The sequence below is a fragment of the Echiichthys vipera genome, assembly GCF_963691815.1.
Source record: "Echiichthys vipera genome assembly, chromosome: 2".
NCBI classification, from domain to species: Eukaryota; Metazoa; Chordata; class Actinopteri; order Perciformes; family Trachinidae; genus Echiichthys; species Echiichthys vipera.
The window spans coordinates 6,909,135-6,927,661 of NC_139827.1; the positions used below are offsets into that span (position 1 = coordinate 6,909,135).

The 18,527-nt window shown below is 41.1% G+C and overlaps 1 protein-coding gene across 1 annotated transcript; it reads right to left on the reverse strand.

Moving 5' to 3' along the window:
* Positions 1-1,154: 1,154 nt before the first annotated feature.
* iqce (IQ motif containing E) lies at positions 1,155-13,807 on the reverse strand. Its single transcript, XM_083923959.1, has 21 exons — positions 13,433-13,807; positions 12,710-12,751; positions 12,572-12,617; positions 12,322-12,471; positions 11,381-11,482; positions 11,091-11,161; positions 9,938-10,051; positions 9,805-9,855; positions 9,641-9,711; positions 9,481-9,553; positions 9,146-9,186; positions 8,342-8,493; positions 7,143-7,198; positions 6,824-7,053; positions 6,589-6,696; positions 5,592-5,862; positions 5,377-5,463; positions 3,934-4,061; positions 3,766-3,818; positions 2,461-2,559; positions 1,155-2,180 (listed from the first exon to the last, which is right to left on the reverse strand). Exons 1-21 carry the CDS (start codon positions 13,502-13,504, stop codon positions 2,056-2,058), a joined length of 2,142 nt encoding a protein of 713 aa, XP_083780085.1. The 5' UTR covers positions 13,505-13,807; the 3' UTR covers positions 1,155-2,055.
* Between the last annotated feature and the right edge of the window lie 4,720 nt (positions 13,808-18,527).

Consider the following 18,527-nt stretch of genomic DNA (forward strand, 5'->3'; position numbering starts at 1 on the left):
ACTTCCTGTTGCAGTGTATGTGAATGCTGGCAGGAAGTTAACAAGGACCAGGGCATCCCCTAATGCATCTCTATGCAAATACCATGCCCCCATAAATCACAACTTCATATAGGCTCATGATATCATTCAAAAAGTACTGCACATGGAATCATTTACTTCGTTAACCTTTCTTGTTTATTTGTCCTAAACAGCACATATCACGGCTTAACTGTTATATTGGTAAATCATAATTTAAAGGGTCTACCCGTTCATTTGCATAATTGCGGAGGAGACCAGAGATGGACTGTGGAGTCAGAAATATATTTGTCAAACATTTCAATCATTTATTTTTAGATGTAAATCTAAAATGTGAAGAATGCCCCGGGATCTACACCCATGATATCTATATATACACATTTACACTGGATTCACATACAGTGGATGCAGGGGGATTCTAAGGGCCCAATCAAACATGTAGTAACATACAGATACTCTGATAATAAGGACAGTGAGTGTGAGGGAAGTGACAGCGAGGAAGAAACCATTCCAGGTTTGAGGGGCAGAAAAATTACCTGTGAACTCCCGAGAGTGATACGTTTGATAACACAAATGGTACAGAGTGAAAGGATGCATTGTTAAAGGATACACCTGCATGCAACAGTATCTTAAGTACTAAATTACTACCGCTCCGAGCTAAGATATATAAAATACGGCCTGATGTGTGTCCAAAGGGTTGATATTTAAATCTGGGGGTTATAAGATGTTTGATTGGGTAGGAAAGAATGGAAAAATACTTTTTTTACATTTTTCTTTATTATGTTTCTCTAATCTTTGCTTTTCTGTGAATACCGTATTTTTCGGATTAAAAGTCACTCCGGAGTATAAGTCTCACCAGCCGAAAATGCATAATAAAGAAGGAAAAAAACATATATAAGTCGCACCCCTGGCCTAACTATGACAAAAACTGTGACTTATATTCCAAAAAATACGGTAATTGGATTTTAAAACTATAATGTTTCTTTCTGAAGTGATGGTATAAATATAAAACAACCATGGCTGTAAAGAATTACACAAGAGATTTCATTATAATAAAAAAAAGCATTTTATTGAATGTCTCAGAAATTAACTTACACACATCATGTGGGGGAGACTACACTCATCCATTCTCTCTGTTGACATCCTCACAGGTTCTCATTTGACTTTTTCAAAGCACAAACATTATTGGCGTTAGACACTCCCTGTGTGCATCCTCCACTGTACTGACTGTGTGTTTAGTATTGCAGCAGACTGATCCATAATTTATTCACAGTTTGACTCAAATAGTGCATCAGTTGAGAATCATCCCTCAATCATACCTCAGAATCAGATAATTATTTATTAAGAGCCCATAATGCATTGGTGTAATGGCGTTTGTGTGTTACAAATCAGCCATGTCAAAATATGATTCATGATTATTTCAAGCCTGTGAAATCCAGAGGAATTCACGGTGATGTGGCTCGTTCGGGCCAGTCAGGTTATTAGAAATAAATACATTTATTACTGTAGTTTTAATTGAAATATCCATGCAAGTAGGCACTTAGGCAAACAGCTAATGAGGATACATAGGACTGATTGAAAAAGGATTATTTGGCTCAAATGAAAAACACAAAAATGAAAGGGGATGTCCATGTCATGTTCATGCGAGTGCTTTCTACTACACTAAAAGAGAGTATCCTACAGCCTCACGTCGACACTGGGATGCATCTGCATATTATATTTTGACAGCATCCTGAATAAGATCGTGATCAAAGCGAGGTGTTTATGTGCCTCTTAACTTGTAATAAGCCTGCACCCGAGTTTCCAGAATATTCAGGCAGCAAATATTGTGTATGTTCAATGTTATCCTGACTAATATCAGAATATCCCAGCTATGATTCAAAGGTTCAGTAAGAACCCAGACTAATCGGTACTGTGTGACTGTGCAAGTCTCTGACGTACAGGCTCTGAGTAAAAACATAGGCAGACACTCTTCCTCACACACACACAAACACACACACACGCACACACACACACACACACACACACGACCCAGAAGTTCTATAAAATAAAGACTTCTCTGCTTCTCAGAGGACGTGACGGAGATACAATGATGTCATCAGAATCGTCCGAATCAACTGCGGCGGCTCCACCAGAATCAGCTGTGCAATGAAGCTCTGTTTGGTCTGCAGGAGATACACAGGAGGAATTGTGCTTAATCAACTGTATTAAATGCTTTTTAACCTAAACAGCTTAAAAGAACATAACAAAAGGTGCAATCGCTCAATAGAATCTTAAGAAGTTTGGATTTGATTCTCATTTCAGCATATTTTCCTCCGGCAAACATTTGTATTTCAAAATGACATTAGGTTTAAGTACATATACATACGAAACTGTAGCTGACCCAAAGGTCTCGTGTGCTTTTAAAGGTCCGAACCCTAAAATGACGTGTTCCCTCTCTCTAACCTGTCGTGGGTGTCATTCTGGAGGAGTGAGTGCTTGAGACAGGCCAGGGTTCTTCTTCCTCACCCCGCTTTTCATCCTCTTCAAGGGGTGATGCAGCACCTTGGAAACAAAAGAACACATGCTGTATAGTAACTTTTAAGGCACAATTTAGACACATCTTCAAAAAAAATATATATATATATGGATGATGTGGCTATAGTAATTTTCCCAGGATGCATGTAAATATATGGATCTTGGCAGGGAATGATTGAATTAAAGTCAAATTCATTTATATTCTAAATACAATAACTAATAAATTGTTACGACTATACTAAATAATATATTTTTTTTAAGGAAAACGCCGACAAACGACAACCATATGTATTCTTGCAAATAACATCGCAAGTTAAAATTGGTGCGTACAGAATCTGTCAGTGAAGCTCCCTGGATATGAAATGCTGGTGCAGTCTTGTAAGAGGGGGGAAAAAACGCTGACATTGCTGCTCTGCTCTATGTGCTGTCGACCTTTAAGAAAGTCAGGGAGATGGAGGGGGAAGTGAAGGGGGAAGCTGGCGGAGTCTAACGGACGCTCAGGACAGGGCTCTTTGGATCGTTCGGGGTCATGTGAGGTAAAGACATCACCGGTCCGCAGGGCCGCTGGGCGTCCTCGTCAGTCTTTGACAGGCTGTAAAAGCTCCGTCTGGTGCAGAGGAGACAGGCACCCAGGAATTAGATCAGTGTGCCAACAAGATCCATCACGACTCATAAAGGTGTCAGGGTAGGCACGGTGAGGGATTTTGAGGTTGAGAGCAGGGCGATGCCATGGTGTTGCATACTCAAACATCAACTCTGAACCCTGACGAAGGCGTCTGAGCGGCTGTATCGATGGTGTGTTTCTTTTTAAATCATTGTCTCAAGTGTAACTGGATCTCTCCGGAAGTCCCATTTTCATTAGCCCAAAGACAAGACAAGTGACTAAAGGGTCGATCATTACTGCAAGGGGAAACTAATTAATATTTAATACATCCATTAGTATTTGTGTGTGATTGTTTAAAACTGTATCTATAAGGTAAGTATGAAATAACTTAAGATAACTTTAATAACAGGTTCGGCGAAGATATACGTGTAGGGTAAGTAAGATAGGGGAGCGGGAAATGGTTTTGTACACCTGCGTTTTGACTTTTTCTTTCCTTTTTTAAAGTTTTTTTATGTGCAATGCTTTATAATATATTGTTAGTCCACATCAGTTAATTTTTCCAGCTTTGTTCTATGTTTTTTCATATTCTAATAAAGAATCGATCATAGAAAATAATGTATGAACCTCACCTGTTCTGATTGTGTGTGTTGCCCGAGCTCTTCTTGGTTCCAGCGTGGGCAAACTGTTAAAAGAAGGTACGGAGAACCCTGAGCTAATGCGAACACACACACACCAAGCTGAAATTGCACTGTATGTTCGACTGGATTTGTTTTTGCATCTGTGTAAGCATGATTCACCTCTCTGTTGCGTGACTACAGCGAGCCAGGTGTCCCCTGAATGTAGACTGTACCATCGTCAAAGCGGCCACATCCAGCTCTCCTTCTACAGAGGACGCAACAGCACTGCGGTTTGTTGCTTCTACAGCCTGAAAAGAGGAGATGAGGAAGATACCAGATAAATAGCAGTACAGGAGGGAGATGGGACGTTCAGTGGATGAGATAAGGACAGAAAGACATGTATGTGGGGAGACAGATTACCGTACACTCATAGAAAATGCTTTTTAGAGCCATCTAGTGGTAATCTGACTAAACTGCAACTCTCATTTTTTGTTCAGTAAAAGTCTGTCCATAAGGATGTCTAACAGAGCATACGCAAAAACGTTATTATCTAGTCTTCCTTTCAACATCCTTTACTCTCAGGGTTTGATAATGTTAGTGCCGTTCCTGTGCTGTGATGCTGCTTCCTGGGACGCGCATAGTGATTATCGCAAGATACAGTACGCACACTGCTACTGACCAACAAGGTAGCCACGGCGTAAAGCATAACCTGCTTTTTCCTCTAAAAATAATTTACAAAATGAACATCAAGTTGTAGTGAAATGTTCACTGAGGTAATAAATCAAGTGAGCAGTAGGCTCATCTTCTCTTTTACTTCTATATATTCTGACTTTCTTTTTTTTTGCAATCAATGAAGTCGCCCCCTGATGGATATGAGACAGAATGAAGATTTAGGGCACTTCAGCACTGGCTTTTTAGACTGGAGGATACGTCCACTTCTTTTATACACTCTGTGATGTGCTTACAAATTGTAAAATCGGGATCCCTCCAAGTTATTCTTACTTAAGTTTTCTCCTGTTAAAAGGATTTTTTTGGGAGATTTTCCAACATTCAAATTGAGGGTCTAAGGACAGAGGGTGCCGTATGTTGTAAAGATTGTAAAGCCCCTTGAGGCAAAATTGTAATTTGTGATACTCTAGGCTGTAGAAATAATTTAACTCGATATCTTCACTCTTACCAATTCAATTCAATAACTTAAACTAAAAATATTTAGTTTGTGTGTGGCACAAACCTCTCCTTGTCAGTAATCAGCATTCAATCAATTCTGTCACTTAATTCTCTAGGGGGGGCTGTGGCTCAGTTGGTCGTTGTGTCCTTGGGCAAGACACTTCACCCACCTTGTGGGAATGTGTATGACTGCTGTATGTTTGAGGGGGTGGTCGGATGAGCCGCAGGCCCTGATTAGCAGCCATGCTTCCGTCAGTCTGGGCAGCTGTGACTACTATGGTAGTTTACCACCACCACGTATGTCTGTGTGAATTAATCGGGACCTGGACTTTATAAAGCGCCTTGAGTACTATTGAGTACTGATAAAGGCGCTATATAAATTCAATCCATGTACTAAGGTAGATACGGATGCACAATGATTCGTTCTGTATGGAAGCGTGTGTGGGTGTGTGAAACCTTATTGTGTGCGTCTTTCAGCAGGTCCTTGAGCTGCAACTCTCTGAGGAGATGGCCTCTTAACGCTGACTGCAACATCACAATGTCCTAAAGAAAGAATGCAGAGAGAGGGAGATAAAAAGAGAAATCTGGGATAAAGTGTCAGGACATTGTTTTATATAATGTTTCTCTCACACATCAGTTACTTATTTTTACACAGTTGTGGTGTTACATACTCTGTTTCTGTGCTCCCTCCAGTTTGTCTGGATGACCAACGCTGCTTTCTCTCTTCCTTTCTTCTCTGCGTCTGTATCCAATTCCTCATCTCTTTTCTCCTCCTTCTCTTCTTTACCTCCAGTGTCCCTCTCTTCTACCTTTTCCAGATGTGCTCCAACTTCCTCGCGGTCCTCTGGCGATGTGGCAGAGAGAGAGGAGACCTCAGCTTGAGCAGGTTTACTTCTGTCTTCCAGAGTTTGGATTCTCGCCCACATCTGGTCCAACTCCTCTCTGAGAAACACAAACACACATGCAGACGTTACACATACACCAGTGACAAAAGGCAAGTAGCAGCCATAGTGGATGTCCTCTAACAGTTAGAAATTAGTTAGCTGAGGCTTTCTAAACCTATGAAGTATTACTGACATAAATATATTTTATTTTCTGAGAGGTTTTTGACAGGGAACCGATTTTGTCACGCATGCATGGGATCAGATATAATTCTAGGCAATTGCATGTGACGAGTGTGTTGCTGTTTTGATCACATCTGACACAACAGCTAACAAATCTAGTATGGGTTAGCATTAGCATTGGCCAGCAGGTAAACTACATCTATAAACTTCTTTATGATATTGATTGGACCATCACCCACACTGCAGCATCTCTTTCAGTTATCCGTTTCTTGCCTGGCTGCTCTATATTTAGGCATTATTTGCATACAGACAATTCTCCAGTTGTGATGCCAACTGTGTTTTGCTGGGACCTTGTTGAAGTAACTACAAAGCATCTGTACGACAGAGGCATCAGCTGTGATCTGTATGTTGGGCAGAAGCACGAAAAAAATACCGTTTCAAATGTAAATTTAACGTGACGGTTCTTTTAAAGACCATCGTACATTCACAGAATATGTAAATGTATAAGAATGCGCTTTGATCTTAAAAGCGAGCAGAACTATAGCTGAGACATAGAGATGTAACATGAAGGGTATATTCATGGCACGTCACATCTAAAACATACTTATGCTGCTGTCTGTCTTTGTCCCGTTCATTTGTCTGCTCGGCTTTCCATCGTTCTGTCTCTTTCTCCAGTTCTTCTCTTTCTGTTCTCAACTGTCTCAATTCATCACTGAAGACACAAACAATACACAGATTCAGTCTTAAGAACAATATATAACAATATATATATAATAAGCTCCACTTAATATTAATTAACACTATATCATACAAACTGTCTCAGGTTGCTGCTCACTCACTCTTGACTTGACAGGGTCTCTTGAAACCCCACCCTCTCCTTCTCTAATTGGCCGAGGCGTTCTCTAAGATCAGAAACCTCCTCTCCTTCTTCAGTGATTGTTCCCACGGAGACCACTGCCTCTGTTGCCATGGTAAACCCAAGAATCTCTGTGGGCGAGGTCTGGACCTCCCGATCCAATCGGCCGCTGCGATTTGCCAACTGGGTGTGTCTTCTGCTGTCCTCCAGCCTCTGATAGGAGGAGAGAGGAGTCTGTGATGAAGCTGTCCCAGGTGACTGCACGTGTTTACATGGACGACCTGTTAAGAGTTTTCTCTCACCTTCTCTACTTCCAACAGCCTTCTTAACAGTCTCTGTTTACTCCACTCTCTGTAACCTAGTAACACACACACACACACAGATACACATAACAGTGACCACAATGAGGTTATATCCTTTAAAGGAGTGATCAGACTTTTAAAATATTTTAAATACACATCTACATTAAGAATTCTGTCTCAATAAACCAGTCAACTATATAAAGCTGGATTAATTAAACAGATTGTTAAAGGACTTTAAAAAACACTAAATGATCTGATATTTAGCTACTTTTGTTTGCAGGACTGTTGATTAATGGTAAGTCTCATCTCATCTCATCTTCATCCGCTTATCCGGGGTCGGGTCGCGGGGGCAGCAGCTTTAGCAGGGGACCCCAAACTTCCCTTTCCCGGGCCACATTAACCAGCTCTAACTGGGGGATCCCGAGGCGTTCCCAGGCCAGTGTGGAGATCTAATCTCTCCACCTGGTCCTGGGTCTTCCCCGAGGCCTCCTCCCAGCTGGACGTGCCTGGAACACCTCCCTAGGGAGGCGCCCAGGGTTCATCCTTACTATGCCTGAACCACCTCAACTGGCTCCTTTCAAGGCAAAAGGAGCAGCGGGTCTACTCCGAGTTCCTCACGGATGCTGAACTTCTCACCCTCTCTCTAAGGGAGACTCCAGCCCCCCTCCTGAGAAAACCCATCTTTTTAAATGTGTAAATGTATACCAACATTTATTTTACCTAATTTCTTATGGGTGCTATTTTTTATTTCTGTTTGTACTTCACTGTATTTTCCCTGTCTCAAACAAAAACTGATTATTTCTGTATATATTTGGTGACCCAACTGTGTAAGAATTATGTAAGACAACAGAAACGTATCAAACGAGAAGAAGATTCATAATGTTTATACCAAGTTAGTTATTCCTTCTTTAAAATGGCTGGTAGTCATTAGGTAATTGTGGGAAATGGGAAAATAAAGAAGATAAGGAAAGGAATTGATAAGAAAAAAAAAAGTTGGGAAAGGTAAAGAAAGGGAAAGGAAAGGAAATGACAGAAGAAACAAAGCTGAAATACTTTATGCCAATATTAGATTTACAGGATTGTACTAATGTTTAGAATAAAATTAGAAATTGATAAGAGGAATAAGTGTCTTCTAATCTGGTGGGTTTTGGAAGCACCGTGACGAGGGTGTCAGTGTGGTTTAGTGTGCGAGGAAAGACCTTTGATTCCTCCTGCAGGACTGTCAGTGTTGAGCTCCTCTCTGAGTGCCGCGTTCTCCTGCTGCAGCTGCTTCAGATTCTCGGACAGACGATGAACCGTGGAGCTTAAAACTTTCTGCTGTCTCTGGGAGCATTTACTCTCTACTCGACTGCTGCAGAAAGAAAGAGGGTGGGAGGGATTTCACGAGGAAGATAGAGACAACAAAAGCAGGGATGAGTGATTTTCATCACATTCATCACAATCCTGCAACCCTATCCTTGGACTGATCTGCGTGGCCATCGTTTAAGTCACGATTAAAGTCTCCGACTACCAGTTTTCTCTCACCTCTCGCGAACTATGGCCCATTTTATTCCCTCAGATTTTGATCTTTTGACTAACGAACACGCGTTAAAACTGTATTTGACAAACTTATAATGAACTCAATTAAAGTTACAGTTCTGTAAAGATTTTAATCTGCAATATTTACACTGCAATTTGAACCGAACACTGCAATCAAAGGACAATATCATTTCTTTTGCTGATTTGGCAGCTTTAAGCAAAGTTAATGCAACAGCCAGCACTCAGCCAGCAACGTGCAATCATGTTCAAGTAGCGATGAGATAAAGAACAGCACAGGGCATGAAGTCACAGCCAAAATCAACTAAAGGGTTACAATAACCCTATTACTGGACCAGACCCACGTCCGATGACCCACATTTAGCCATTCAGACCCACAATTGTTCAGGGTCACTGTATCAGACCGTTCTCACACTTTGTCCTCTAGCACAAATTAACAAGGAAGCTGAAATTAAGCAGATGCATACCTTTTCTCTGCAGCTTCTAGAAGCATCCTGAGCCTCTGGATCTGAAAGGCCGTACACACAAACAGACACTTTATAAGTTAGAAGGAAATTTTACTTTTCCACAGCTACGCTCACACTCTGCAACTGAAGTGATAATAACACCTTCTATCATACAAAGACAAAACACAGTGAAGTGAACGCAGTGAAGGAGCACGTCTTTCATCTAAACACAAGCTTATTTCTCTCATTCCTTGTTTCAGGTTTTCAGATGCCATGCTAGAAGATTTTTTTAGTATAACATTTAAGGTGGAAAAGTAACAAAAAGCAGATTTTGTATCTAGCGGCATAGACGCTACCTCTTCAAAGTATGTTTCTACTGTGATCTTCAGCTCCTCCAGGTTGGTGGTCCTCAGCTCACTTTGTAGTTTACTAGGGACAGAAAGTGAATAAGGTGAACGTGATGCCGCTCCACACATAAACCAACTGGACTTATGCAAAGGTGGGAGAGTGTTTTACCTCAGGGCATTTTCTTTCTCTCTACACTGCTGCTCCAGCTTCAGGATTCTCTGTTTCAGCCCATTGAGAACCTTGTAGTAAAGAATCAAATTTACAAAATCTGAGTTAAAATCAGTCCTTAAGATAATCTCTGGTATGATCATCAACAGACAGGACATACTCACCACACTCCCTTCTCTTTTCTTATCCACCAAACTACGAGTATATTCAGATCCCTACGGGAAAAAAATAGGTTTTAAAAATGTATCTGTTGTTCAAAGTTTCTGTGACAAAAAAAACTGAATTTAGTGACCATACTTTTGTGGGATCCAACAGTTCTTCTATCTGTTTCTCTCTTTTAGCGTTATCTTCCTCCAGGCGGCGTAGTTTCACTTTCATTTGCTGGTTGTCAGACTTCTGTGCCTGGAGACTCTACAGAGAACAGCACAAGTGATTAACGCTGAAGTCGGTAACTTTCTGTAAAACAATCCTGAATGCACGATGAGACAGACGATCTGTGGGAAAGTCACGGCTCTCGGTTTCCACCTTCTGCTCCCAGACTGCTTCTAATAGCACCTGCTAGATTCCACTGCGCCCGATTTACAACCAATCAGAGCCGAGGAGTCTCTGACACAGTGTCAATGACATGAACTCTGATCAAACTGTGAAACTAGGCAGCGCTGATCAAATATGAATCAAGATTCTGTTACGTTATTGCCCATTTCTCACATAAAGTGTATTCACAAACATATTTTAGTGTACTGTTAGATGAGAAAAGGATGGCTGGTGGGTGGGGCTTGGTTTTGCCGCGGCTTGGTCACAAACTTTCTAATACTAATATACTGTATGTTTCTGAAAACAGTGTATGTAAGAAATAGGCAATACAGTAACTATCTAGAATATGAATTCATATTTGATTAGTGCTGCCTAGTTTCACAGTTTGATCGGAGTTCAGAGCGGTTAGTGACACTGCGTCAGAGACTCCTCGGCTCCGAGAGGTTGTTGTAGGTCAGGCACGATGGAATCTAGTAGATGCCATTAGGAGCAGACAGGGAGCAGAAGGTGAAGGTAGAGCTACAATTATAGCTACACATATTTTTCATAGAAAGTTACCAACTTCAGCTTTAATCACACATCAACAAAAGCATAGAAGATAAAGTTCAACATATGAAGTGGGTTTGTGAAAATCACGAGGCACCAAATCTAAATAAAAGTTGAATCTGTACATGAAAAACTGTCTTCTGCAGAGGGATACAGGTCTGCGTCATCAACAGAACAACACACTAGAGCCGATCGTTATTTAATGCCTCGCTCAAGGCCATTTCAACAAACAAGAGATGTTTCCATGATGTAACAGCGAACCGACTGACACTCTGACGCACACTTTGTTCAATCAGTGGGTTGTTTTTTTTGCCTGAACATTTATTCATGAGCAAGCTGAATACACAACATTGATTTTGTAACTCTTTACCTTCTTGAGGCGAATGATCTCATCGTACATGTCCTCCTTGTCTCTGTGGTCACCTGTGCTGAGGGTCACACCTGCAATGTATAGGAACAAATGGGGAGATGGCACATCATCACACCCACATTCTCACCTAACAGTTGTGTTAACACCTGTTGGTGGTGGTGGTGGCATCATAACGTCACCCTCCTGTTTCCTCTTTTCAGCCAACTCCTCTCTGTTTAGCACAAAATCTGACCTTCATCTTAACCTGTCTCTACTTTTTCTCACCCTAACACGCCTACACATTCACTCACCATTGGATCCAGAGTTGAGTTGTTTGTGTTTCCTCATGCTCAAGGTCTGTTTGAGAAGCTCTGGTGTGACAGCACACTCTGATCTCAGCGTGTGAGACACATCTGAAGAAGAGGTATACAGAGAGAGGTTCAAGAAGAGAAGTCAGTGCTCCACTTGACTCATGCATTTAACGCCTTCTGAGAACACTTTGTAGTTTGAGCACTTAAACACCAGCAGTCTATTTTTTCCATATAATCAAATTATAAGTATGCACAATGTTATAAAGTACAGATGTAATGAAGTCATTGAGACTCTGCAGCTGTGCAGAGCTTTCTTCAAGCCGGCTTTAGCTCTTTCTTTTGGTTGTGCAGCCAGCAAAGTCCGCTCTCAATGACTGCAGCAAGCATAAACTTCGCCCTCCAAAGTTAAATCAACGCCTCTAAAACATTTCAACAAAAACTGAACATTTTAACCTTCATGAATTAAGGATTTACTCAATACTGTTGTATATGACTACATTAGTTTTAACTCGGTAGTCCTAATTAACATTTTTCTAAATGTAACATATAACAACGTTGTAAACTGGTGGTCAAAAACACAATTAATGTAGCTTTAAGGTACTGTATAGAGCTGATTTTCTATAAGTGAAACCCCAGATAGATTGAGCCAAATGGAATATTGTTATAACACTTGCGGAGTTTCTTATCTGTTTCCCATCAGTACTGAGCAGGACACCTACAAAGTCCGCAGAGCAGCTGAACAAACCGAGTGTGAGTCACTTCTCGTTCTAGCCATCTTTCTTTCCATGTGAACCTCGGCAGCCGCTCCTCCCACCATCCCTCCTGAAGAGAGACACTGTCTGCAGGCTTTACTTGAATGTGTGTGTGTGTGTGCGTGCGTGCGTGCGTGCGTGCGTGCGTGCGTGCGTGCGTGCGTGCGTGTGTGTGTGTGCAGTCCCTACCGTGGCCGTTGCTGAGGGATGTGAGGCGAGCTGAGCCACTCTCCCCGGGAGTGTCACCTCTGGTGTCCCCAAGGGAGGCTCTTGGCAGTCTCCAGGCTGCCACTGCTGCTCTTCTGGGGTTCACATTCAGACTGGAGAGGTATGGAGACCCTACACATATACACACTGCACATAAACAATTGTGCACAGCGGGTTTGTTACCGTATTAAATCTGCAAAAATGCCCCACAGAGAAGCTGAGCCTAACTTACTTGGAGAAAGAGGAGGCTTGCTAGAAGATCTCTTCCTTCTTGTTGTCTGATAGTGAACAAATGCAAGTCGTTAAAGCAGAAGAGAGATGTTTTAATCAAACACTGATGAAATGTATCGTTGACAGTCCATTTGTTTACCTTTTCCAGAAAATCAGCAGAGAAAGAGAAGCCATCCTCGACCTAGGTTGGAGGAGGGAGGTAAGCAGGGTTGATGATAAGCCTGTGAATATTCTCATTTGTCCAGGTCGTCGTTATCCAAGAGGCTTCATCGGTTCGTGTACGCAACCCAGCCTGGTCAGCTGCGTACACGCACCGATGAAGCCTCTTGGACGAGAGGTGAAACGTCTTCCTAGACAAACAACCAAGTCAAGTTGCTTTTGACTCAAATTGCTTTGGGGACAGGATTGATGTTTGACTTTGGGGAAGATAGAAAATATATTAATCCAAAATGATATTTTTAAAGAAATGCAGGTTTAGCCCATGTCATATAAACTCTCATAAACCAGTGGTTCCCAAGTGTTTATTTATGATTAAATGGAGTAATTTGGGGGCTTTTTCATCTAATATTTCTGTTTTTTCTTGTGACTTTCACCTAAAAGTCTTTATATATGACAATAAACAAACAAATAACAAGGATTTGGTTGTCATTTGTTTACTTTTAGCTCATTGGCTAATCTCCTAGCCAATGAGAGTCTACATCACTTCAATTTAAAGGGTCACAACAAACCAAAAAGGGTTGCCCTGTTGTGATTGAGTAAAGTTAGTAGGAACACAATTGAAGCCTTTATAAAATTAACTTAGCTGGTAGTAAAACAACTCAAAGTCATGTAATTGTTGACCTAACTAAAGCCAAGGACTCACCAGCTCCTCAAAGTCTTCATCCGTTTGAACATCACTCGCCTCCAGAGACATCTTAGCACTTGAACTCAACATAGCTGGTAGCTAGAAAATAACAGTTCACGTTAAGTCGGGAAAACTTGACTTTCTCCGTGTGTACGTTAATGCCGTCATTGTCCTCCCCTCGGGTAAACAACGCACACTTCAGGTTGCTTTTCTTGCTAACATTAGTGAAGGAAAAAGGGGTTCGGGTGCAACAAACGAGCCGTTGGAGCCGTTAGAGCCGTTAGATGTTCGTCCACGACACCGCGGATACGCCGCTTAAAGAGCCGGTGTCGCGGTGATGCACACCGTGGACCATGGCGGCCTGAAATCCGTTAAAAAGCCGTTGTATTTCCATGTAGAGGTTGCTGTTTTCACACCAGTGTTGAACGTTGAGTCGTCTATAGCAACCAGGCAGCTGTTAATGAGCTGCGTCAAACTGGCGAGGAGAAGTTGCCGTTGGACCGGAAACTACGTCAGTACGCATTCAAAAATAAAAGCATACATGGGATAACGATAGCGCACTTGTACAAAATTAGGGTTTAGCACAGCATTTTTTTTATAATTAACGGATTTTTCATCACATATGTCGTGTTTTTAATTCCATTTATTCCTCATATCTATTTATTTATTTATTTATTTATTTATTTATTTATTTATTTATTTATTTATTTATTTATTTATTTATTTGTTTGTTTGTTATTGTATTGTATCTTTACTGTCGTTTTGCCTCATCATCTGTTAATTTCATTATTATTGTTTTGTTTGTTCAATTCAATTCCATTTTATTTTATTTACAGTGTCAATTCATAACAAAGGTTATCTTAGGACACTTTACATAAAGAGTAGGTAAAGACCACACACTATGACTTATTTATGATTTACATAGACCCACTAATCCCCCCTTGAGTACACAGTGGCAACGAAAACCTTCCCTTTAACACGAACAGAACCAGGTCTATGGAGGAAAAGGAGAGAGAAAGAGAGAAAAGACAGACAGATGGACAGAGAGAGACAAAGACAGACAGACAGAGACACTGACACACCAAAGATGCAAGCAACCACAGAAGTAACAGTAACTATAATAATAGCTATAGTAATGTGAATAATATGAGTAATAGTAATAATTGCAGCAGGAAGCGTCATGCAGGACCACGGCAGCAGGCACCAACACGATCAGACCTGCGAGACAACAAAGCACAAACATCTCCAGGGAAGAAGTTGAATTAGTAACATGCATTGATGAGACATGAATGATACAAACAGAGAGGAGAGAAGCTCAGAGTATCAGGAACAGGATTATCCCCCGGCAGACTAGGCCTATAGCAGCATCACTAAGCAAGAAAATAAACCACCAACCCAACCACCATAACTTCTCACAACTATCCTTACACCATAAGGTAAATAATAATAATAAAAATAACAACAATAATATTAATAATAATTTTTTTTTTTAAAAGTACATATATGTATACATATAGATCTCAAAAAATAAAAAGAAAGAGTGCCGCCGCCACCCCAAACTGTCGCATCAGTCACCTTATACACTTACTGTGCCTTCAGTCATCTATGTACAGTGGAAGTAATAATATAAGTTATACAAGTAGTACTAAACTTTTGTTTTTAAAGGTGCTATATGAATAAAGTCATTATGATAATAATTATTATTTATTTATTTTAATAGGGCTAAAATTAGTGTAATATTCAAGTTTTAAGTTAGAGGCTTATTTTGAAAATTCAAACCGGATGTTCATTTCCAGCTTTATTGAGCTTGACAGAGTTTATAACTGAAACCGCAGCTCAGGGCTGAGTGCCAATAGCTGCTCACTTCCCTCCTTGCCTTTGACTCATTTCCTTACGTCACCCATTGGTGGAGAGGCGCTGAGGGGCGGGGCTTACAGTGTTTTCCTCCAATAGCATGAGAGAAGGACGCTGAGGAGGAAGGAGAGGGTAAAGGAGACTTTTGAAACGGACCCATTGTTGCCTACTCACTCAGCTTGTCAGCCCCTGACCACAGCAAGTCAACATGGGACTCCCATGGTGTAGAGTCCATAACATTTTACAAATACAGAACATGATTGCAACATTATGTCAAAGACAGCATCCTCGCTTTAAAACTGACGTGAAATGCTGCGTCTTATTCAACATATTGTAAAAGTTGTAGGTTCAGCTAAATGTGTGTATGCAAACAGATTTCCAGCAGTCAAAATATAAATTTGCATTGAGGTAAATCTTTCCTCCTGTGTGTTTTTTTCCTCTTTTTGTCTTACTGGACATTGACATTCCTCCCATTTCTTCCTCCGCGGATCTTCACTTCTCGTTCATTTCAAGTTCAAGTTAAGAAATAGTAGCAACCACAACTGATAAGAGACGTTCAGAGGGAGTGACTGGCAAAATGCTGGATGTATCCAGTGTGTGCATGTTATGTGAACTGTATATGAACTTCTTCCAGTCTCTTGATACAAACTGCCATTCTCTCCTTTTGCATTGTTCTTCACACTTTTCCTCTTGCCTCGAACTCTGTCGAGAACACCCTGGCCTCTTGTTATTGTATCATATTCTCATACACACTGTTTATTCAGGTGGTGGACCCCCAGAGCCACACAGCCAGGCAGACCAGCATACTTCTGTTCATTGCAGATCTAATCTAAGACACACATTTGTCAGTTTTCTTACAGAAGAGTTAAACTGGGCCCAGGAAAGCGGACAGTTTACCTCCTGACTGTGAGTTACTGGACGTGTAATTTAAAACGCAGGCACAGTGTTGAGTGAAGAACACCTATAATCTTTTATCTGCAGAGATGATGGGGAATAAAGCACTGAACAGACATGATATTGTGTCATAATATAGCTTTTTAAACAAAATTAACTTTGCATTATTGTACACAAAGTAGTTTTCGTTGTTACAAACACTCCAATCAGTGCTTTTCTGCAAAATCAACACTTAATGATGTATTGTGGACCTTGTTTCTCTATTTCTGTTTAGACTTATTATAAAAACTCAAGCCTTCAGTGATCTCCTCAGACGATCATCACACATTCAAAATCCTCCTTCAGCTGCTTTAGCTTTATAATGTGTGTGTGTGTGTGTGTGTGTGTGTGTGTGTGTGTGTGTGTGTGTGTGTGTGTGTGTGTGTGTGTGTGTGTGTGTGTGTGTGTGTGTGTGTGTGTGTGTGTGTGTGTGTGTGTGCGTGTGTGCGTGTGTGCATGTGTGTGTGCGTCTTTTGTGGAAAGGCCCATTTTGTGTTGAAGTAATTGCACAGGTGAGTTATGTCTTACATTTTTTGGTTTTTGGTGAGCAAATGATTGATGGAGTTGTAGAAGTTATATTTTTCTCATCCCTGCGTGCAAATCATCTCTCTCTATTTAATCCATGCAGCACCCGGTGATCAACTCTGGTCCAGAGGACAGTGCCTTGCTCAGCAACAGTGGAAAGAAAAGTGTGACGAGTGTGTCTCCTCTCAAGCAGGTGATGAAAAATGCCCAAGGTCTATTTAAATGGAAATGGGAGAAACTTCTGAGGCTGCACATCCAGTATATTTAGTCCCAGTTTGTATCCAGGTCTGATAAGAATGTGTCATACATGCAGATCCATGTCCTTGCTGTTGTTCTTGAATGCCCACATGGGGGCGATGTGGTCTCCAGCACCAAGCTGCCAAGGCCTTGCTTATTCCAACTGTCCCACCTCCACATGTCCTTCACAGACCTGGGCTGGACCCAGTCGAGTCTTCATGTCCTGTCCACCTCCAGGTTCTCCAAGCAGAGGCCAAATCCTCCTCTTCTATCACTTTACTGGTTAATTGTAGGCTAAATTATGTATTTGTTGACAAGTAACTCTTCCGCAGATGATATGTTATCCATACACTGATCTATAAAAGACAAAACCAACAGTACAGCTTTACTTTCCAATGAACTCTTGCACTCAAAGGCGAATTATGCTTTTGCTTTTTTATATGTGCAGAGCCACTGGGCTTGCTCAGCAGTTTGGTCAAACACTCCATATAAGAAAACTGTGACTGGTAAGTGGCACATTTATCTATTGCTTGTGGGTTGAGAACAAATTTGACTAAAATGCACAATTGTTTCTCTTGGTTTGAGGTGAAACATGGATTGCTGTATTCATTGACGGTTTTCATTAGAATTGTCAATAACAAAGAGTCCTTATGGGTCGTGGTTGTTTACACGTTTTCATTTTGAGCACTGTGCATCATGTCATTTATTATTGTACTGTTTTATTTACAGCAGATGTGTTTTCCTATGACGTGTTTGTGCATTGTGATTAGTCGTATGAATTTCACTATAAACTGTGTGGACTCAGGATGATTAGCGGCTGCGATGCAAAAGCTAATGGGGCTCATAAACAAGCAACATGCACGCACATCCACATCCCCAATGGGCTTTGCAGGACAGTAATTTACATACATAATGACATGAAAACATGCATGCAAACATATGCAAAATTGTGTGCTGTTATAATTTATTTAATTGTTACAAAGGAGATCAGTCCCTAAGAATATAGAAAGTAACTTGTTTGTGGTGAGGAGGAAGGACAGTTCACCACTGGTATTGAAGCAGATAACTCTATAAAACAGTATAATCAGGTATTTCAGTACACAGAGAATTAACATAAAGAGGTTCACAGTTAAAGACCGCCGCATGGGGCTTTACATGCCCTGCTAATATTATTGTATTATTAAAAAGAGATAAGCACACACCCTGTAACACTCTTTCCAGTATAAATAAAGGTGGATGTGCAGGCAGGAGTCATGACGGAGCCCAGGGGAGGTGGAGGACGGAAGAGGCAGACTGGGCTGACCCGACCAGCGGATGGAAACGGGTGGAGCAGGGTCAGGAAACAACTGAGGCTCCTAACAGAAACACACACTCTGAATTTAGCCGTGGATGCCTTATTTCCATGTGTATATTCCTAGTTCATATAGTTTCAAGGCTAATATAGCGTTTGTGTGTGTGTGTGTGTGTGTGTGTGTGTGTGTGTGTGTGTGTGTGTGTGTGTGTGTGTGTGTGTGTGTGTATATTATAAGAGGCATACCCTCTCTCACCCTACAGCACACATACG